This window comes from Pocillopora verrucosa, chromosome 10 (assembly GCF_036669915.1).
Source record: "Pocillopora verrucosa isolate sample1 chromosome 10, ASM3666991v2, whole genome shotgun sequence".
Lineage (NCBI taxonomy): Eukaryota > Metazoa > Cnidaria > Anthozoa > Scleractinia > Pocilloporidae > Pocillopora > Pocillopora verrucosa.
Window position 1 is genome coordinate 13,121,126 of NC_089321.1, and position 22,544 is coordinate 13,143,669.

A 22,544-nucleotide genomic window follows, 5' to 3' on the forward strand; every position below is an offset into this window, starting at 1 on the left:
TCCCTCTGAAATAACTAAGCGGAGCGGAAAAATGTTTTCGTGAGCAAATGAATTGCTAGAACATACGTTCGCAGTGTTTGTCGTTTGGTGACCTAATTGATTTCTAAGAGATGTATTTTAATGTCGTCATTTCTTATTTCCTTGTATGTGAAGCCACAGAATCATGTCAAAATCATACCTAAGTTAGCCTTTCACTCGTTCATAGAAGTGTGTCTTTCATTACAGCTCGTTCCATTTGGTTAATTTTATGACATATTTTTTATTCTTATTCAAGAGCTAGTTTTTCGGAGTAATTTTAATCTAGTTGACTAGTATTATCTTTATTTCAGCCACATCAATAGATCATGGATAGGACATACGCAAGAAATGCCTTTCAGTTCTAGCTCTTAACTTTTATTATAAACTGTCTCCAACACACAGTTGATAATGATAAAAGTTAATATGAATACATATCAGTGGCATCGTTTACTATTTCTAGGACTGTTTGGGTAAATTGAGCCAGTATATAATTAACCTGCAGTAGCAGGGGTCTTAATGGGGCGAGTTAACCCTTTAACTCCTAGGAGTGATTAACATATAACTTCTCCCCCATAATATTCATAATTCATCCTGCAAACAGGTAATGAGAGTATTAAAACTGATCAGGTAGAAATTGCCATCAAGGCGTTGTATTTATTCCCCCACCCCCACCCCTCTCCTTGTTTTCTTACTGTCGCTTACCCGCTCGGTTAAAACTTCTTTCTCTCCCCAGCCTTCCGCTGCCATTAAAATTAAAGCTGGTGGTCATAATTTTCCCTGAAAAATACTTAGCACTCGCTCACCAAAATTGCGCCTGCTCTTTAGACTGCATCTGAAAAATTACTTTTATTTCTTTTTTTGGGAGACGTTTTATATGACTATAACTGTAACTTGAAATATTCGTGTCAGATTTTAGGTTGTCTTTCTGGATATCAAAACGGTTTTCCTTTGCCTTTGAATAAAGGAAGTTTGGGCCTCAGGGATTCTCTATAAGAGGGTTACTTTCATTAGATAAATGTCCTTCCACTTTTAGCTTTTGGCCCTCGACACTGCTCACAAAAATAAATGTTCAGAGAAAAGGCTCGGCTAAATTGAAGATGGCTTAGAACGCGGTTTTGTTAAACAACGGCTAAACTTTGTTTAAATAACCGGCTCTTAGAGTTACTTTCTAAAACACTCACCCCTCCGTACAACCTATTCTCCCAGTGTGCCTTTCTTCATAATGATAAAATAATGGTACCATCGCAAATGACGTTGTATAAATTCTTATTATCATGCACCCCTAATTATCCATCTTAAAATTATCCATCTTAAACTTAAAGATGGGAGTTTAACATAAATTCAAAAAGTTGGAAGAAAATTGTAAGAAAGTTTTCGAATATTTATATAAATCTACCATTTTATTCTAAAAAAACTATATTATTCTGCAACAGAACGTAGAAAATGATGCGTTAAAAGTAAAAGTAAAAGAGTAGTTCCAATCTGAAAGGAACAGAAGTTGATTAAAACACACTTGAAAAATGTCTGTAAGTATTTTGCTGTATGTTCAAGGTTTTTGCTTTTTATGAAAGTTGTCACTCAGTGCCGACAGAGTTCTTTCTAGCTTGATAGTAAGCGTAAAACAAAACCTGTATGAAAAAAGAAATGGAAATACCGATAGTAAACTTCAAAACGCTAAACAATAAACCTTAACAAGTGTAAGTGAATGAGCGTAAATATTGTAAATTTTGTATACTTTTTAATCTAATGTGTCTATTTTGGTCACAGAGGAAAATAAAGTGACATCAAATGTTGGTTGTGTTTAAGCTGAGTTTGCCCAAAGAGAGACTAACAATATACTTTGGGAATCCTTAGCGCTCGTAAGCCGCTTTGAAAGAGCTAGATCACAAGATGTAAATGACCCGACACATCTCATTAATTCAGATTCTATATATTTATAGCAGAACGACATTATTGTGCCGATTGATGAATCTCTGGAATCTGACTGAGCCAGTGACGTCGTCAGCTTTAGCTCAGTGATCTTCCAGGTACAAATGTAAAATAGCCTCTTTAAATATGTTAGAACGATCGTGACATAACTTAGAACGCTTTTGAGAAAGGAAAATTCTTAGAACAACATTGTTTATATCATTAACTGTAATTGACTGATTTGTTTTGCTCTCCTAGGCCGCCATATTGAAGGCTGTTGCCCAGATATAAAATACTAATCAGGCGACAAAGAGGTATGTTAAAACAGCTGTGGTAAGATATTATTGCATCATGTAGGACTTTTCATAGCAAATTAAAAGATTACAATGAGCAGTTTCTGATGCTTCCTCTCAAACGTGTTTTAGAAAAACAGAAGCAATGTTGTATTCAGAAGTCTGCACTATAAGACTGATTTGTTGGACTTTGGCCAATTCGGATTCTCCAAGCTTATGGGCCTAAATTTCGCCAATTAAAGAAGTCAATAACGATATACATTACTCATGATTACCAGGCGAGCGATGAAAACGAACTGTGGGGCCGGGCGACTTCATAATTATTTAATATTTCGTCATGTTTCGACATTCAATGATTATTTAATGTTTGTTCTACTTGTCGGTTCGATATGATGTAGGACCCTTCCTCGATTAATTGAATTGTCACCTGAAGCGTTTCTTAGTATCAACTCTTAAGTGGGTTAAACTGAAACAAGACAGTATTCGTAACATCAGACTGATTTGATGGACTGTAGCTAATTTTGATTTCGCCGAGCTGAGAGCCTAAATTTCTCCTTCGGGAACAATCAACAACTGAATGAAATCTTTCTCACAGTTACCATTCGCTTAGTTAGCCAGGTATTAAAACGAGCCAGATGGCGAAACTACATTTATTTGATAATCAACATCTTCAGATCAGAGTGGCATGTGTGTCACGGGGAGCCTTATTATTGCTGAATATTGTTTGCTTGTTTGTTCGCTTCGAGTGGTCAGAATCCTAGAATTTTTACACGGACGTTGTGGCGTAAATTTGAAATTTAACAAGCAAGCAGGGAACATGAAATTACTGTTTAATCATATGTAGAAAACGATGCAAATCATACCGTTTACTTTAAAAAGATCTGCTCTTACCACAACAGCGGTTGTGATATTAATTCCGAGCAGGATACTTCTTTATTCGTTGGCACGCATTTCCGCTTTGGAATAGTTTTTAGGAATATCTGTCACAAGAAAAGGAACAATTGTGCTTATATCGTTCCAAATTAGACAGAATGAGGAAAGTGGTGATTGTTATGAAATGAAAGCTGTATGGTGGAGAAATTGGATGAGCACCAATCTTGTGCGTGATTGGAATAAAAATACTGAGCCACGGGGAGGAAAAATGGGTGTTGTTCAGGTTTTGCATGTATATCACAGACGAAACAACGACTCAACGACTCAGGGATTCAGGGCATATATCCCGTTTTTCTTTCGTCATTTTACCTTCAGTGAGTAACAAAGTGGAGCAAAATTTCATTTCGAAACTATTTTTTTGCGTGATATTTTCGTGCATAACACATAAGCAAACGTGTAATTAGAAGTTTTTCCGTAACAATTGAACTTAGCATTGAAACTACCGCCACGCATATCATGCAAATTTGTAAAGTATGTAAAGGATGGTTACGAATATTCTTAGCAACAAAATCCCCTGATGAGGGAGTAATCACGAAACAGGCTTGTAAGGATGAAAGTACAGTTTGCTTTTTTTTTTTCTTATCTCAACATGTATATATAAAGCGAACATTTGATTTATTTTTTTGATCTACGCTTTTGAAGCATCAAAAGAGCTCTACTTATCGATTGAAGGATGAACGCTTCAGTGATATCGCCCCAGGGAAAATGCAAATTTGTTTCTATTTAAACTTGAACTGGGCATTTGACCATTCAGTGACAGTCGATAGGCTTCGCTTTTCTGCTCAGTTTTCTGTTCCCTTTAGAACTTCAGAATTAAGAACTAGCAAGGTTAGAAAATAATCGTGTTTCCTGTGATGTCATCGTATCATAAACTGAATGAATATACTAAACACATGTTGGAGTTTGATTGAAAAGTCTCCGGTTGTATTTTCTCATTCTCGCCATTATCAAGTTGATATATAGATACAAAATGAAATTTATAACACATATTTAGGTAACAAAGCACAACATGAATATAGTAAAAAGCTCAGAAAGAATGATTTGCCTTTTCTCAAGCAAAGCGCCTGGCCATATGCAGCTTGCATAGTGATATGTGTAACCTCGGAGGACAAACAACAATAAGAAGCTGCTGGCACATATATAAATAGCGGACAATTTGCAAGAATTTGCCTGCTAAATTTAGGAGATGGGGAAGAGCAGAATATCCAAGATTGAAAGCATTGAAAACAAGACATCATTCCCCACATACTAGGGTTGAGAAAAGAACACGAAAGGCATCGGTTATACGGGTGATAAAGCCAATTTTATGTAGCAGCTACAACATGACTTCATTATATTCTGTGCAACTGAAATTTGTCAAATAACTACGTAGCTAGCAATTCGTCTCTGCTGTGAATTACTCTATATGCAGGCCCTCTTTACTTGCGCGGTTAGTGGGGCGTTTCAATAAAAACCGGCGGCGTTTCGTGAACCCTGGAAAGCGAAGTAGGCTTTCTGGAGTTCGTGCGTCGCCAGAAGACTTTTTTTTTTTACTCCTCACCGATTTCTAATGACCATTTCATGTCGATTTAATGTTAGTGGTTCTGTTTTTGTTACAGCATAACCACTTTATTGTGCCCGTGAAGTCGTCAGCCTATAGCTTAGCGATCTTCCAGGTACAAATATAGAATAGCCTGACAAAGGGTACGATGTTATTACATGATGTGAGACTGTTCGTGGTAAATTAAATGATTACCGTAAGCGTTTCCCAATGCTTACTCTCAAACGTGTTTTAGAAAAACAGAAGCGACATTGTATTCGTAAGTCCGCATACTATTAGACTGATTTGTCGGACTTTGGCCAATTCAGATTCTCCAAGCTTATGGGCCTAAATTTCTTCAACTAAAGAAGTCAATATCGATATATATTACTCATGATTACCAGACGAGCAATGAAAACGAACCGTGGGGCCGGGCGACATCATAATTATTTGATATTTCGTCATGTTTCGATCATTTGATTTTTCCACTTGTCGGTTCAACGCGATGAAGGACCCTTCCTCGATTAATTGAATTGTTACCCGAAGCGTTTCTTAATGTTGACTCTAAAGCAGGTTAAAACTGAAACAAGACAGTATTCGTAACATCAGACTGATTTGATGGACTGTGGCTCATTTTGATTCCGCCGAGCTGAGGACCTAAATTTCTCCTTCAGGAACAAGCAATAATTGACCGTAATCTTTCTTGCAATTACAATTCGCTTTAGTTGGCCAGGTATTAAAACGAGTCAGATGGCGATGTTATAGTTATTTGATAATTAACATCCACAGAATTACATGTGTGTCTCGAGGAGCCTCACTATTGCTGAATTGTCTGTTTGTAAGTTCCCTTCGAGTGGTCAAAATCCTAGAATTTTTACGCCGAAGTTGAAACGTAAATTTACAATTTAACAAACAAGCAGGGAACATGAAATCGCTGTGTAATCACATTTAGAAAACGATGCATATCTTACCTTTTGCTTTAAAAGGATTTGCTCTTAAAATGCGGTTGTGATATTCCGAGCAAGATATTTCTTTATCCGTAGACACGTATTTCCGCTTTGAGATAGTTAAGGAATATCTGTCACGAGAAAAGTACCAATTGTGCTTATATCGTTCCAAATTAGACAGAATGAGGAAATCGATGGTTGTTATGAAATGAAAGCTGTATATATATATCTATATATATATATATATATATATATATATATATATGGTGGAGAAACTGGCTTAGCACCAATCATGTACGTGATGGGAATAAATATACTGAGTTATTTAGTCAACGGGAGGAAAAATAGGTCTTAGTAGTGTTCAGGTTTTGTAATTATTTCACAGCCGAGAGAATGACTCAATGATTCAGGGCATGTATCCCGTTTGTTCTTCCTTCGTTATACCTTCGGAGAGTTACAAAGTAGAGTAAAAATTCATTTCGAAACTGTTTTTTTTTTTTTTGCGTGATATTTCATGCATATTACATTACGTAAATGTGTAATTAGGGTTTTTTCCCGTGACCTTTCGCTTTCTATTGCATCATTTTAGTTCTTAGAAATGCATTATTCCGGTTATCCTTTTCGTATGAAAGTTTTGTCTATCTTTTTCTTTTATTTTATGAAAGCTAACGCTATTTTTTTCGTCAAGTTATGTTATTCTTAGTGCTTAATGAGCGGAACTGAACCTCGTTGTTACGATGCATTACAAATGTAAGAATTTATAATTTTACCCTTATGTCTACATCAACGGCAAACAGTAAAAGACCTACGATTTCACTCACTTTTCCAAAAACCCCACAACAAATCTCTTAAGATAAATAGCAACAATGATCTTGCACACAACTAGTGAAAATTTAGTCATTTTGAAAGATAAACGGCTGGAAATCTAACACTGATTATTTTAGTTTGCCATATGGTCATACATAACCTCTCCAAAACCTCAACCATCGTCAAAATGTCAACATGATAAGGGAATCATGGATCTATTTTGTCGGTCTACACTTTTGAAGCACCAAGTGAGCTTTATTTCTCGATTGAAGAATGAACGCTTCAGTGACATCGCTGCGGGAAAAATTTAAATCTGATTTTATTTGAACTTGAACTGTGCATTTGACGCGTGACATTCTATTGGCCTCACTTTTCTTTAGAACTTGAATATCAAGAATTAGCAAGGCTAGAAGATGATCGTGTTACTTGTCATGTGATCGTATTATACACTGAATACATAGATAGACATATGATTGGGTTTGATTTAAAAGTCTGGTTTTATTTTCTGATTCTCGTCATTATCAAGTGGATAAGTACAAATTGAAATTTAGAACACATATTTAGGCAACAAAGCACAACATGACAATTCCAATGTCCTTGCAATTTTAGTGCCATGCACAACCAAAAAAAGTTAACAAATCAACTAAAATAATAGCATAAATCATGCATTATGACAATATCTCAGCGCCTGTTAACCTCGGAGAGCATACATTAAACGCATATTTTGGTTTGTTTTGTTTTTTCGAAATCATCTCCTATACCTTGACCTTGATTATTCTGGATATCCACTAATTGTTCAGTATATGCTTGCTACTGAGGTATATTCTAAATAATTATAGATATCTAATATCCTGAATTTTTGTTTGCATACTCTTGTATTACTATGCTATTTATTAGTATGACTGGTATGCTAGGGTTAACCATTCCAGGCTGAAATCTAGAAAAACAAACGAGCTTAAAATTGAAACCGACACAGTATGGACAATAAAGACATATGGGCAGTTAAGACATTCGTACGGAAACTGGGATCTAGTTGGAAAAGTTTTACAGTTTTGTGAATTGAGGTAATCTTTTGATTTGACCAATGTGGTTACCATAATTCGGTGCCATTTCAGAAAAGGATAAATCATGCCTTCTCTATTTATAGCTAACAGAATAATAATGTTACAATTTAAATTTAGCCTGTTTTTAGGTTGAAATTTATAGCGGAGAGAAGATGGAGTCGAGCACGTCTGATGATTCTGCTGAAGGTGAGTAACACAGATTTTCGAGCTAGTAACATCTTTTGGTCTTATTTCAGCTACTAGTTCAATAGTGTTTGTAGCTGCGAGGATCTCCTACATTCATTTCTTCACGGCAGTGCACATATATGATTTCCATATATTTACAATCATTATTCATCACTTGGACGGTTTATTTGGACCCAACTTAATGACCAGCTCCCAGTTGGCTTGTTAGCTCAGTTGGTAGAGCTCTGCACCGGTATCGCAAAGGTCATGGGTTCAAATTCCTTTCGGGCCTGAATTTTTGGCAGGTCTTATTTCAACTACTAGTTCAGTAGTGTTTATAGCTGCGAGGATCTCTTACATTCGTTTCTTCACTATAGTGCACGTTTTGGATTTTCATATATCTACAGTCATTAGTCTGGTTACAAATTTTAACTTTTTTGGCCATTTAATTTTTTTTAAACTTATGGTTCAGAGACTGATTTGAGTGGTTTAGCGGTAAAAAAACTGATGCATCAGCCGTAAAGTAAACTGGAAATTCGAATATCATCAAAGAGCGCGAAGCTGAGTGGGGCTTAAAAAATTTCCCTCAAAAGGTTTTTTTTACAGTTACGACACGAAGTAGAGGTCTTTAGACTCCTCTTTTTTTCCTTTTATCTGTGTTAATTAATCGTGGAAATTTTCAATATCAAAATGTCTTATGAGTTGCACTTTAAATAGTGTACTTGGATGTATCATTAGATTAGATTAAATTGATTAAAAAAATACAAATTATTTTGTTTGAGATTATAGGATGAGTTTCTTAAGAACGAGAACTATAAGTCGAACAACTTTACTATATTCTCTTCTTTATATTTGATGTGCGATACATAAAAAAACAACAACAACAGCAACGACAACAAAAAGAAACAAGAAAGCAAACAAACAAAAACACGGTTTTATTTTCTTGTCTTGGAAATTGGAAATCATTTCTCAGGCTCGTGAGAGGTTTACACCATGCATGCGTACGCCATTATTCCCACGATTAGAAGTATTTTGTGCAGGATTTTTACCTCTTAACAGCTAATAAACGAATACAGGATCAGTAAATTGAAAGATAAATTCGAGACTTTCACGATAAGCTTTAAGCCGAATGCAGTACGATAAAATTCCTATTCAGTTGAAATGCCGTATTTTATCAGCTTACTAAGGAGCTAAAGGTCTTTAACAACAATTTGATTTGCAATATTTCCTTTGTAGACAATTCTAACTTTGATTAACGTGCAATAATGTAACGAAAATAAACTGCGCTCAGTGACTTAAGTCCCTCAGGCTTATGAAAACGGGAGATTGATATGGTACAAGTTACTCAACCCACTTAGCGCTCTTGTATAGAAGCTTTCTCACTAAAGCAGCGGGTGCTCGGATATGTTTTCATACCCGATGTTAATTTCTCGTTTTTTTTTCTTTTCAGCGTCAAAGAAGTTGATGGAAGGTAATTACCAATGCAAATAACCTGTAGGAATCTTTATTATCAGCACAAAGTCTTCTAGGTAGCACACGAAAGCCGAGATTTTACACAGTCCATATGGATCATTTTTTCAGTTTTGTTTTATTTTCACTGATAGAGTAAAAGAGGAAAGGTAACCACCCTGGCAATGGATCATAGAAATAGGTGAAAGTAGCCCTAAAAAACTCCTTAACATCGCGAGGTGTTTTAGGTCTCACCTTGTGAGTTTGTTTGAAAGCTTCTAAAAAGTCACAGAAATATCCAGAATGATGGTAACCATCTAAAATCGCATAATACTAAACACTTTTAGCACGCAGGCTACAAAAACAATTTAAGGTAATATGTGCGTATCAAATTTCCAAGTGCATTTGTTCACAAACGTTCTCAAATTTTGATGCTACAATCCAAACCTTTGCTCTCCTGACCAAGGGAGACTCTATTTTTTTTCCTTCGTACATCACTTTTTGACTCACAGTTGCTTAATTTTTACGGAGTTTTGTACTGCTATTAATTGGAAACAAACCTCTCAGTGTCCTGCCTCGAAGCGCAGAACACATTTTTTGTGATCCAAGGTTTTTTTTTTCTTGTAAATGTATGGATGGTTTTATCTAGAAAGATAACGTAGTTACCGTTTTACTCTTTATAAAAGTCTTCATGCAAAGCCCTATGATGGTTTATGTACGCTTACCAAGTTTGATTGGATAACTTGACTCTGCTGACTATTAATTCCTTCCCTTTTAAAGATGTTCCACATGCTCTCAATGAACTTACACGTGACAACTCAGCGCTATTGTGTAGTAGTGTTCTCATAAAATCAGCTTAAGCTCGGATGTATTTCTATAACCGATGGTAATTCCTTCTTGTTTTTTTCTTCTTTCAGACTTTAAGAAGAGGCTAGAAGGTAATTATCTGTGCTAATAAATTATAGAAATCTTTATTATCAACTCAAAGTCTTCCAAGTAGCACACGGAAGCAGATATTGTAAAAAGTCTGTATGGATTATTTTTCCAGTTTTGTTTTATTTTCACTGAGGGAGAAAAAGAGGAAAGTAAACCGTCTGTGGCAAATGGATTATAGAAATCTTCATAATTACGCAGCCTTACAAGCTGTGCACTAAACGAGAAACAAAAGTACGGATGGATTTATCCAGAAAGATAGCGTAGTTACCTTTTTTTCTATTTGTCAAAGTCTTAATGCATAGCTCTATTATGGTTTATGTACGCTGACCAAGTTTGATTGGATAACTTGACTCTGGTGACTCTGCTGACTATTAATTCGTTGCCTTTTAAACATGATGTAAATCCGTTTTCAATGCTTATACGTGACAATATACACGTTTTATACGCTTATAAGCTTAAACGTCTCACAAAATCAGCGGGGGCTGGGATGTATTTTCATACCCGATGGTAATTCCTATTTTTTTTTCTTTTCAGCTGGTAGGAAGGAGAGGGAAGGTAATTATCTATGCTAATGAATTATAGAAATCTTCATTATTAGCACATTTAAATTGGAGTAAATCGATTAAAAAACCAACAACAACAAAGCAAAACAAAGAAACAAAACAAGAAAGCAAACAAACAAAAGACGGCTTTTTTTCCTTGCCTTGAAAATTGGCAATCACTTCTCAGGCTGGTGAGAAGTTTGCACTATGCATGCGTACGCGATTATTCCCACAAGTAGAAGTATTTTGCTGTTCGTGCAGGATTTTTGCCTCTTAACAGCTAATAAAAGAATTGAGTAGCAATAAATTGAAAGGTAAATTCGAAGCTTTAACGATAAGCTTTAAGCCGAATGCAGTACGATAAAATTCCTATTCAGTTGAAATGCCGTATTCTATCAGCTTACTTAGGAGCTAAAGGTCTTTCACAATTATTTGATTTGTAATATTTCCTTTTCAGACAATTCTAACTTTTTTAACATGAATTACATGTAACGGAAATAAATTGCTACGCTTAGTGACTTAGGTCCCTCAGGCTTATGAAAACGTGAGATTAATACGGTACAAGTTACTCAACCCACTTCCCCCCCCCCCCCCCACCACTTCTTTTAAATGCTTATCCTTTCTGGATAGCCTCCATCCTTTTATAAGTACCTTTCCTGTTTGTGATATGCGCTCACGAATTTGGAATCGACCAGGTGACTACGTTGGCTATGTAAACTTGTGTTTATTTTCGGTTTACTTAGGAACTAGGTCTCTAAAAACTTTTTGATCGTTAGTTATTTGATATTGAAGTATTTAAACTTTAGTTTTAAAGTGTAATTTACGTGAAGTTACAAGTGATCAGTAGTTTTACTTTTAAATGTTATTGACTTGAAATAAGCTCAGTGACTTAATTCTGCCAGGCCTTCTAAAAGATGAGCAGTGAAAGTGACTTACCCTATCCCTCCCTGTCTTTGTAAGCATGGCTTCCTTGTGATTCGTACAATAACTTGGCTTTACAGACTCTGCCGACTTTATTAGTTCCTCTCCTTTACACCTTGCCGGTGTGTATCTCTTCCAAGCGATAATTCAGCTCTTTTATTCGGGAGTGTTCTCATAAACTCTGCACGGGCCTGGATGAATTTTCATATGGTTTTTTTTGTCATTCTGTTTTCTTTTCAAACATGTCAGATTTTAAGAAGATATAGAAGGTAATTACCTGTGCTAATAAATCATAGAAATCTTCATTGACACAAATTCTTCCAGGTAGCAAACTAAAGCCGACATTGTATACAATCGATATGGATATTTTCCAAATTGGATACCAACAACTCCAATTTTTTTGTAAAATAATATATTTAATAAAAGTGAGAAGGGTAAAGCGTAGCTTGTAAGAGGTGTGAAAAGGACCATGTAAACTGTTGTTGTTGAAACTCTTTACGGTGGCCAATTCGAAATGTCAACTTAGTTTATTAAAAGGAAAACATATTTCTTTTATTTCCTCCACCGACCCAGCACCACAATAGTTTTTGGAAACTTGCCCCCCTTTACTTAAACGATTAGTTCAGTTGATATAGGTGGTGTTATAGGTCTCACCTTGTGAGTTTGTTTGAAAGCTTCTAAAAAGTCACAGAAATATCCAGAATGATGGTAACCATCTAAAATCGCATAATACTAAACACTTTTAGCACGCAGGCTACAAAAACAATTTAAGGTAATATGTGCGTATCAAATTTCCAAGTGCATTTGTTCACAAACGTTCTCAAATTTTGATGCTACAATCCAAACCTTTGCTCTCCTGACCAAGGGAGACTCTATTTTTTTTCCTTCGTACATCACTTTTTGACTCACAGTTGCTTAATTTTTACGGAGTTTTGTACTGCTATTAATTGGAAACAAACCTCTCAGTGTCCTGCCTCGAAGCGCAGAACACATTTTTTGTGATCCAAGGTTTTTTTTTTCTTGTAAATGTATGGATGGTTTTATCTAGAAAGATAACGTAGTTACCGTTTTACTCTTTATAAAAGTCTTCATGCAAAGCCCTATGATGGTTTATGTACGCTTACCAAGTTTGATTGGATAACTTGACTCTGCTGACTATTAATTCCTTCCCTTTTAAAGATGTTCCACATGCTCTCAATGAACTTACACGTGACAACTCAGCGCTATTGTGTAGTAGTGTTCTCATAAAATCAGCTTAAGCTCGGATGTATTTCTATAACCGATGGTAATTCCTTCTTGTTTTTTTCTTCTTTCAGACTTTAAGAAGAGGCTAGAAGGTAATTATCTGTGCTAATAAATTATAGAAATCTTTATTATCAACTCAAAGTCTTCCAAGTAGCACACGGAAGCAGATATTGTAAAAAGTCTGTATGGATTATTTTTCCAGTTTTGTTTTATTTTCACTGAGGGAGAAAAAGAGGAAAGTAAACGGATTATAGAAATCTTCATAATTACGCAGCCTTACAAGCTGTGCACTAAACGAGAAACAAAAGTACGGATGGATTTATCCAGAAAGATAGCGTAGTTACCTTTTTTTCTATTTGTCAAAGTCTTAATGCATAGCTCTATTATGGTTTATGTACGCTGACCAAGTTTGATTGGATAACTTGACTCTGGTGACTCTGCTGACTATTAATTCGTTGCCTTTTAAACATGATGTAAATCCGTTTTCAATGCTTATACGTGACAATATACACGTTTTATACGCTTATAAGCTTAAACGTCTCACAAAATCAGCGGGGGCTGGGATGTATTTTCATACCCGATGGTAATTCCTATTTTTTTTTCTTTTCAGCTCGTAGGAAGGAGAGGGAAGGTAATTATCTATGCTAATGAATTATAGAAATCTTCATCTTCAGCGCTATTGTGTAGTAGTGTTCTCATAAAATCAGCTTAAGCTCTCATGTATTTCTATAACCGATGGTAATTCCTTTTTGTTTTTTTCTTCTTTCAGACTATAAGAAGAAGGACGAAGGTAATTATCTGTGCTAAAAAATTATAGAAATCCTCATGTGCACTAAACAAGAAACAAAAGTACGGATGGATTTATCCCGAAAGATAACGTAGTTACCGTTTTTTCTATTTGTCAAAGTCTTAATGCATAGCTCTATTATGGTTTATGTACGCTGACCAAGTTTGATTGGATAACTTGACTCTGGTGACTCTGCTGACTATTAATTCGTTGCCTTTTAAACATGATGTAAATCCGTTTTCAATGCTTATACGTGACAATATACACGTTTTATACGCATATAAGCTTAAATGTCTCACAAAATCAGCGGGGGCTGGGATGTATTTTCAGCTCGTAGGAAGAGGTTAGAAGGTAATTATCTATGCTAATGAATTATAGAAATCTTCATTATCGGCGCATTTAATTGGAGTGAGTCGATAACAAAAATAGAAATTCTTTTGTTTAATTTTATAGAATGAGTTTGTTATGAACGAGAACTATAAGTAGAACAACTTTATCCTCTAGTTGAAGTGCAATACATGAAAAAAAACAAAACAAAACAAAATAAACATACAAAACAAGAAAGCAAACAAACAGAACACGTTTTTTTTTTCTTGTCTTGAAAATTGGAAATCACTTCTCAGGCTCGTGAGAGGTTTGCGCCATACATGCGCACGCTTTTATTCCCACGATTAGGAGTATTTTGCTTTTTGTGCAGGATTTCTGCCTCTTAAAAGCTCTTAAACGAATAGAGTAGCAATAAATTGAAAGATAAATTCGAAACTTTCCTGATAAGCTTTAAGCCGAATGCACTACGATAAAATATCTATTCAGTTGAAATGCCGTATTTTGTCAGCTTACTTAGGAGATAAAGGTCTTTTACAGCTATTCGATGTGCAATATTTCCTTGGTAGAAAATTCTAACTTTTTTTAGTGTGCATTACATGTAACGGAAATAAAATGCTGCGATCAGTGACTTAAGTCCCTCAGGGTTATGAAAACAGGATATTGATATGGTACAAGTTACTCAACCCACTTTCCCTCCCCCCCCTCCCCCACCTCTTTTAAGTGCTTATCCTTTTATGGATAGCCTCCATCCTTTTATGGGTATCTTTCCAATTTGTGATATGTGTTCACGAATTTGAAATCGACGAAGTGACTATGTTGACTTTGTAAACTTGTGTTTATTTTCAGCTTACTTAGGAACTAGATCTCTAAAAACTTTTCAATCGTTAGTTATTTTGATTTTGAACTATTTAAACTTTAGTTTTTGAAGAGTAGTTTACGTGAAATTACAAGTGACCAGTAGTTTTACCTTCAAATGTTACTGACTTGAAATACGCTCAGTGACTTAAGTCTCCCAAGCCTTTTAAAAGGTGAGCGGTGAAAGTTACTCACCCTACCCCTCTCTGTCTTTGCATGCATGGCATCCTTGTGATTCGTACAATAACTTGGCTTTACAGACTCTACCGACTTTATTAGTTCCTTTCCTTTACACCATGCCGGTCTGTATCTCTTCTCAGCGATAATTTAGCTCTCTTATCTGGGAGTGTTCTCGTAAACTCAGCACGGGCCTGAAAGAACTTTCATGTCGCAATTTCTCGTTTTCTTTTCTTTTCAAAAATAACTGATTTTAAGATGATATGAAAGGTAATTACCTGTGCTAATAAATCATAGAAATCTTCATTGACACAAATTCTTCCAAGTAGCAAACTAAAGCCGGCATTGTTTGTAATCGATATGGATATTTCCAAATTGGATACCAACAACTCCAATTTTTTGGTAAAATAATATATTTATTAAGTGAAAAGGGTAAAGCGTAGCTTATTAGAGGTGTAAAACGGCCATGAAAACTAACCTGCCCATAGCCGTTTGTTTGATTGATTATTTTTTTTATGAGTGTATGCGCGGTTTTTACCTAATTTGATGTGCAAATATATTATGTTTCCTTTGAGGGTTTACCGGAAACGTCTGAGGAGGGGCTAACGCTCGAGTTATCAGCCTTTGAAACTCTTTACAGTGGCCAATTCGAAACATCAACTTAGTTGATTTAAAGAAAAATACTTCTTTTATATCCTCTACCGACCCTGCACCGCAATAGTTTTTGGAAACTTGCCCCCCTTTACTTTAATGCTTAGTTCAGTTAATAAATGCATCCTCTAAGTATTACAGTGCTTTCAATAATATTTAAATTACGTGGTTACCTCAATAAAGTACCCGCCGGAGGATGATGCGAAAAATGATTTCCTTCTGGTTGGCCCATTAGTCCCAATGAGAACAAACTGGCTTCAGTTTCTTTTCTTTATCTCTTTACGGTGGCCAATTCGAACTATCAACAAAGTTGACTAAAAGAAAATTATTTTGTTATACTGAAGCACCATAGTAGTTTTCAGAAATTTGCTCCTCTTTACTTTGACGTTTAGTTCAGTTAATATACATTGCCTCTAAGTAACAGTGCTTTCAATAAGATTTGAAGTGCGTGGCTGCCTCGCTAAAGCAACCGACGGAGAATAACATGAAAAATTTCCCTCTCGTTGGCCCATAAGCTCCACAAGTTTTATTCATAATTAATGAGAAAACCACAGGATTATCCTATTATTCTTGTCTACAGAAGTGTGCATTATTACTGATGCATTCTAAAAAGTCACTTGCTCATGTTTTGGCTAACCAGTAACTATAAGAACACCGTTCTTCTTCGCTTTCTACGGAAACTGCAGGTTTTTTTGTTTTATAAATCAACAGTACGTTAGACCCCAAAGTGTTCATTGGCTGTCTTTGTTTCTGTCTTTGTTTCTGTCTTTGTAGTCCTCGGTCAGGCGTTTCATATAAACTTAACATCTGTGCAAAAAAATTCCGAATTTGATTTACGTGACGTCTTATGAAGCGATATTTTAACAGTTTTGAGTTTCAAGTTTGTTTTCTCACTAGAAGTCGAGAAGAACTGCTGGTGTTTTACGTGTCCAAAATTATTTGATGTCTGAGACAAGCACAAAATTACCAGTGAAAATTATTTTAAGTAATCGACAATGAGTACTCCTTCCTCACGCATGATGAATTTACGTAAAACATTCAAAACGTGCAGAACATGCAGAAACAGGAAAATTCCGGAGAAAGAACAAATCTAACAATCAAAGACCACGGAATTTGAAAAATAAAGGTGACTACTCCAATATTGAATTGACGATAATTTTCTGTGTTGTTGATTTCTCATTCGACTTGGATGTGTCAAAGTCCGGTGAAGTATACCCAGCGATTCACAAATTCGGGTGCCGGGTCTTACTGCAGTAGTTAAACAGCCAATCAACGAGTGCAGTAGCAGTAGATTGAAAGATTAATTGGAAACTTTCAAGAAGAGAACTTACCCAAGTGCTATGAGAAAAAAAATTCTAATTCAATTGAAATCCAGGAAATGAGTATACTTTCCGCTTCCTGTAGTTTTTTCAGTTCTAAGAGATGCATTATTCCGGGTAAGCAGTTCTTGAAGAAATTTCATTTCATATGAAAGTTATTTCCGGCCTTTTTATTTTCTTTTTTTATGAAAGCTAATGATATTTTTTCGTCAAATTTTGTTATTCTTAGTGCGCAATTACCGGAACTGATCCTCGTTACGTTGCATCACACTGAATGCAGGAGTTTATAGTTTAACCCTGTGTTTACATCAACAGGAAACGGCAAAACACTTCCGATTTCACTCACCTACCCAAAAGACCAACTAAAGACGTCTTCAGAAGAGTGATCAATGTCCTTGCACACGACTAGTGATAATTTTGTCATTTTAAAACATAAACGGCTGAAAGGAAATTGCGAGAAGTCTGACACTGGTCATATTCATTTGCCATATGGTCATACGTAACTTTTCCAAAGCGCAACAGTCGTCAAAATATAAAAATGATTAGGCCATTGGATTATTTTGTTGATCTATACTCTTAAAGCACCTAGTAAGCTATACTTCTCGATTGAAGGTTGAACGCTCTAGTGATAGCGCCGGAAGGAAAATTTAAATTTGATATGTTTGGACCAGAACTGTGCATTGGATGCGGAAGAGTCGATGGGCCCCGCTTCTGTTTTTCCTTTTGAATATTAAGAATTGGCAAGTTTAGAAAGAAGTCCTGTTTCTTGTGATGTGATCGTATCATACACTGAATGCATGTACTAGACATATGATGGAGTTTGAATTAAAAGTCTCGTTGTATCTTATTTTGCCATTAGCAATAGGATAAGTATAAAATGGAATTTAGAACATATACTTAGGTAGTAAAGCACTATAAGAATTTACTAAAAAGCACAGAAAGTACGATTTGCTTTTTCTCAGGCAAAGCACCTGGTCATGTGCAGCTTGCATAGTGATATAAGTTCTTTAAAGGACACACAACACCTAGAAGCTGCCTGAACAGTTATAAATGGTGGACAATTTGCTAGAATTAGCTGAAAATAGGAAATGGAGAAGTGCAGAATATCCAAGATTGAAAGCATTGGAAACAAGGCATCATCCCCCACCCACTAGGGGTGAGAAAAGAACACGAAAGGCATCGGTCATTCGGGTGATAAAACCACTTTTATGTTGCAGCTACAACGTGATTTCATTATATGCTGTGTAACTGAAAATGTCATGTTACTTGGTTGCAAGCCCTCTCTGCTGTGAATTACACCACATGTGAGTCCCTCTTTACTTGCGCAGTCAGTTGGCCGTTCCAGATAAAACCGGTGGCGTCTCGTGAACCCTAGAAAGCGACGTAAACTTTCTGGAGTTCGTGCATCGCTGGGACACATCTGTTTTTTCTTCTCACAGATTTCTATTGACCTTTTTAATATTGACGCTCATTGGATCGCTTTCTGGTTAAACTTTTTGGAACACGGCAAATAAACGCATGGACTAGAAGTGTAATAAACGGGAAATTACAACACCTGTTGAAGAGCATGGGGCGGAAGGTAGCTAGGAAAAGAAAAATTCAGTGAACTTAAAAGACTTTGTGTTTTTACTTTCTAACTCGCGGAGTTGGTCTCCAACAACTTGAAGTAACTAGGGATTTGGTAGGCCAACATGATTACATTGATTATATGCCTGCAACGAAGGTTTAGTCTAAATAACTATAGATATCTAATTGATTCATATGATTGAGATTAACACAGGTTTTCGAGCAAGTAAGAGCTTTTGGTTAAAGGTCTGGTAACAACTTTTAATTATTTTGGTCAGGTAGATTTTTTTTAAAGTTTATGGTTTAGAGACTGATTTGAGTGGTTTAGCGGCAAAGAAACTCGTGCACTAGCCTTAAAGTAAACTGGAAATCTAAATACCATCAAAGAGCACGAAGCTGAGTAGAACTTTAAAACAACTAAAAATCATAATAACTTGAAGGTGTTTATTTACAGTTTTTATGGTTTTATTATTTATTCACTTAATATAGCACCTTGTAACATAAAAATGATCAAAAGCGCTTTACATGAATTTAAAAATATATATAAAAATACAGTAACAATGATGAATTGTAAGAAATATTATACCTTATGCTAAATAGTTATACATAATTGACCATCCCCGAGAAAAGTTATTTGTCGTAAGCTAAATTAAAAGATGGGTCTTAAGTTTTTCCTTAAAAATGCTGAGTAATGTTATTTCCCGAATATTTGCTGGAAGGCTGAGTTCCACATTGTGGGGGCAGAAGCATAAAATGAACGAGCTCCTAATGTAGACAACATGCGCCCCCTGGGACGGTCCAAAATTAATGAAGAATTCGATCTATGGAAATAAACAGAACACGACTTAATAGACATTAAGTTACTAATGTAGCTAGGTGAAATCATTAAGAAATCTTTGCTTCAAATAATTACGATTCGCTCCTTTAGCGCCAAGGGTTTAAAAAGAACCGTACTGTAGCTTGGTATACTGAATTCTAAGTGAGAAGCTGTAAATTGAATCCCAGTGACTGAGAGAGAAATCTTGCCACTTTACTCATGCCAGAATGGACTGGTGTAAATTGAATTTCGCAAATGACTAAGCTATTCCATCTCAACTGATCCGTTTAAAGCGTTACCTTCTCTAACGGTTTCTAGCGCTAGGTATTTCGAACGTCTTGGCGCTTTATTTTCACGTTGTATATATATGTTTTTACTACGAATTCTTTGTTTTCCTGGGGTAAATAAATCTGATGATGGACATGTCAGATCTCACAACCTTACGTTGAATCGTGTATTAAATATGATTGGTTAACGGCAACTCTTGATTGCTTGAGAGAGACAACAGCGGCAAAAATCGTTTATCTTTTTTCTTCGCTTTTTTTCTTTTTTTCCCACATAAAATTTCACATTATCTGTTTAAATTAAGGGGGAGGGGAGGGTGGGCAATGGCGGTTGACTTCTCAGAGTTAGAAGTAACACAAAGATGATAGGTTGCGGTTGTTAATGAGAATTATTTTCACTTTTTTCACTTTTTTTCATACCTAGGTTTCGAGAACATAGATTTATTTCAGGTGTCTTCCAAAGTTTATTTGCTCGAGCCTTTCATCTCCAGTGTGTAGCAGCTCAAGGAACAATATGATGCCGCCACCTGTTTTGTTTTTTTTTTTTTACCTTGTATCTTTTTCACTAGGTAAAATGAACTTCAAGTGAGACTGCCTCTAATTGAAAAGCTGCTCTTGTAAAAAACACAGAAGCATATTTCATCACACTGACTAGCAGATCTGTTCATGTTTCAGCAGTTTATGAAACAAAACAAAGCAAACACTAAATACAAGCATGATTTTTATTTCGCTTTTGCGTTTATTGCTAATAAATTAGACCCTTTGGAGAAGCCATTCTATAAACTCGGGCTTCGTGTTTCATCAGGGTTTCTAAAACCTCGAATACAATAAAAGCACTCGGCCCGCCGCCTCGTTCTTTCATCAGTTTGCTCATGTTTAGAAACCCTGGTGAAACAGTCGCCATCGTGTATGAAGCATAATTATTTCTTTAGAAAGGATGTTGATGAAAGCAATCAGTCATCATATCAGTCCATTTTTTTCCTCCACTAAATCAGACTCTGCGTAGCCATTCAAAAAAAAAATCGATCGAGCTTGCTTCGTATCTTCCAAATGTGATCGAAATTCGTCTGAAATTTTCATCGCTAGTCGCTAGTCAACAAGCAACCTCATAAAGAAAAGCAACAACGAAAACAGCGCTGCTTTATCAGACATTTTTGCAATAAATAACCCTTGCTTTTGTTTCTGTTAACTTTTATGTATGTATTGAATACACTTGGAGTTAGGAAAATACTTTTGTTTTTTAAGGTAAATTAGTCTTGCATTATAGCAACACCTGGGGGGTCAATGCTCGGAAAAATTATGCACTCTTCAGCCACTAGATCTGTAGGTTCTCTATATCATTTGATTGAGGGATTGAGATGATTTTGCAAACCTTATCGTAATTAATCATTTTGTTTCCATTTTTGAGGGGAGGCAGAGGCGAGAAGATGATTTATTAGTTACCTATGATAGTCAACCTTAGTAACTTTTATTTTGATGGTGTTTCAATATTTACTCTTTGCAGTCTACATTGGATATGTATGTATGTTTGATAAAAGAAAATGTACCCAGTTAAACGCTCCGTATTTTTTATTTCATTTTTTTAGAGTACATTCAATTACGTAAGACTGATTTACACATTCTAGTATAAATGAATAACAGACCTTGAGCTGTTGTATTTCTTTTTTCATTCCATGCAACCGTAGATCTACGGCATCGTTCAGGAATGTGAATAATTTTCTATTTCCTTTACATTCCCAGACGATACTGTAGATCGGAACCCTTGTATTTGTTTATGTTAACTTTTATTTATGTATACAATACACTCTTGGGGTTGGGGAAATACTTTTGTCTTTTAGGTAAATTAGTCTTGCATAGCAACACCAAGGGGTTCAGTGGTTGGAAAAAATTATGTACTTTATTTACATCTGATCTGTAGGTTCTCTATATCATTTCATTACGTGACTTAGATGATTTTGCAAACCTTGTTGTAATTAGCCATTTTTTTTCATTTCAGAGGAGAGGAACAAGCAGCTGGAAGGTAATTTATTAGTTGCCTATGATAATGGATCTTAGTAACTTTTGTTTTGAGGGTTTCATTATTCACTCTATGCACTACATATTGGATATGTATGTTTGATAATAGCAAATATACTCAAAGATTCATTGAGTTTCAATTCCTTTATTTTCTAATACCACATTATATTGACCCAAACTGATATAAGCATTGTTTTATGAATTTACAACGATAGCAACAACAAAAAGAAAACACATCGGAATAACGTAGCTTAATGCTTGGAAATAAGCTGAATCATTCCCCAGCTGCAGCGAGTGCTTCTCTCTAATACTCTCCATAGACAGAACTTAACTGATTAGGCTTTAACGGCTGATATCTGTTGGATCCAACCAGCAATTTACGGTCAAATGTTATTCAATGACAGTCACGGGAAATAATTCTGAGGCTGATTAAATAGTATTGTCAGTGCAATTAGGTCGTTTATTAACTTCAACAGTGTCTGGCTTAAAAGTAAACTAAATTCTTCCTGCACGATTTCAACTTTTCAGCACGACTTTAACTTTCCTGCACGACTTCAACTATCTAGCACGACTGAAAAATTCCGGCACCGATTTAACTTTCTGGCACGACTTTAACATTCCGGTGTCTTTTTTGTTATTCTTTTGAAAAAGATGTGAAGCATGAAATGACAAATATGCTAACAGTGAATGTGAACCGCGTGAAAGCTTTAATTATTTTCAATTCAGTGGAATCCCGATCGCTCGGGTCCTCGATTGGTCGTAACTCTTGATAACTCGAACCAAAAGTTGTTCCCCTGCCCCCAGTAAACCCAATACTCCAACTGACTTTCGTTTGCCATGCCATGGAGGCTCGAAAAATCGGGATTCCACATCGGAATTCTGTTGCTCCACCTACTACTGTTACATTAAGACTTTTTCTACGGTTCGTAAGCCGAGAATGCACACTAATTATTATTAGTATTATCTGATGTTTCCTTGTGAATAAAAATAAGTTAAAC

The 22,544-nt window shown here is 35.7% G+C and overlaps 1 protein-coding gene across 5 annotated transcripts in view; it reads left to right on the plus strand.

Annotated features, from left to right (window-relative positions):
• Positions 1–22,544, plus strand: part of LOC131773091 (uncharacterized) — a 176,258-nt gene that overhangs the window by 95,934 nt on the left and 57,780 nt on the right. For 2 of the 5 annotated variants that reach the window (XM_066173820.1, XM_066173824.1), the window contains exons 1-10: positions 1,990–2,045; positions 2,185–2,240; positions 7,607–7,675; positions 9,105–9,125; positions 10,021–10,041; positions 10,574–10,594; positions 12,819–12,839; positions 13,358–13,378; positions 13,517–13,537; positions 21,527–21,550. In XM_066173820.1, coding sequence (XP_066029917.1) covers positions 7,642–7,675; positions 9,105–9,125; positions 10,021–10,041; positions 10,574–10,594; positions 12,819–12,839; positions 13,358–13,378; positions 13,517–13,537; positions 21,527–21,550 — 184 coding nt within the window. In that variant the 5' untranslated portion in view covers positions 1,990–2,045; positions 2,185–2,240; positions 7,607–7,641. Of the gene's footprint in view, positions 1–1,989; positions 2,046–2,184; positions 2,241–4,750; positions 4,808–7,606; positions 7,676–9,104; positions 9,126–10,020; positions 10,042–10,573; positions 10,595–12,818; positions 12,840–13,357; positions 13,379–13,516; positions 13,538–21,526; positions 21,551–22,544 lie in introns of those variants that run through there. The other 3 variants (XM_066173822.1, XM_066173823.1, XM_066173821.1) reach the window with 3 other exon arrangements.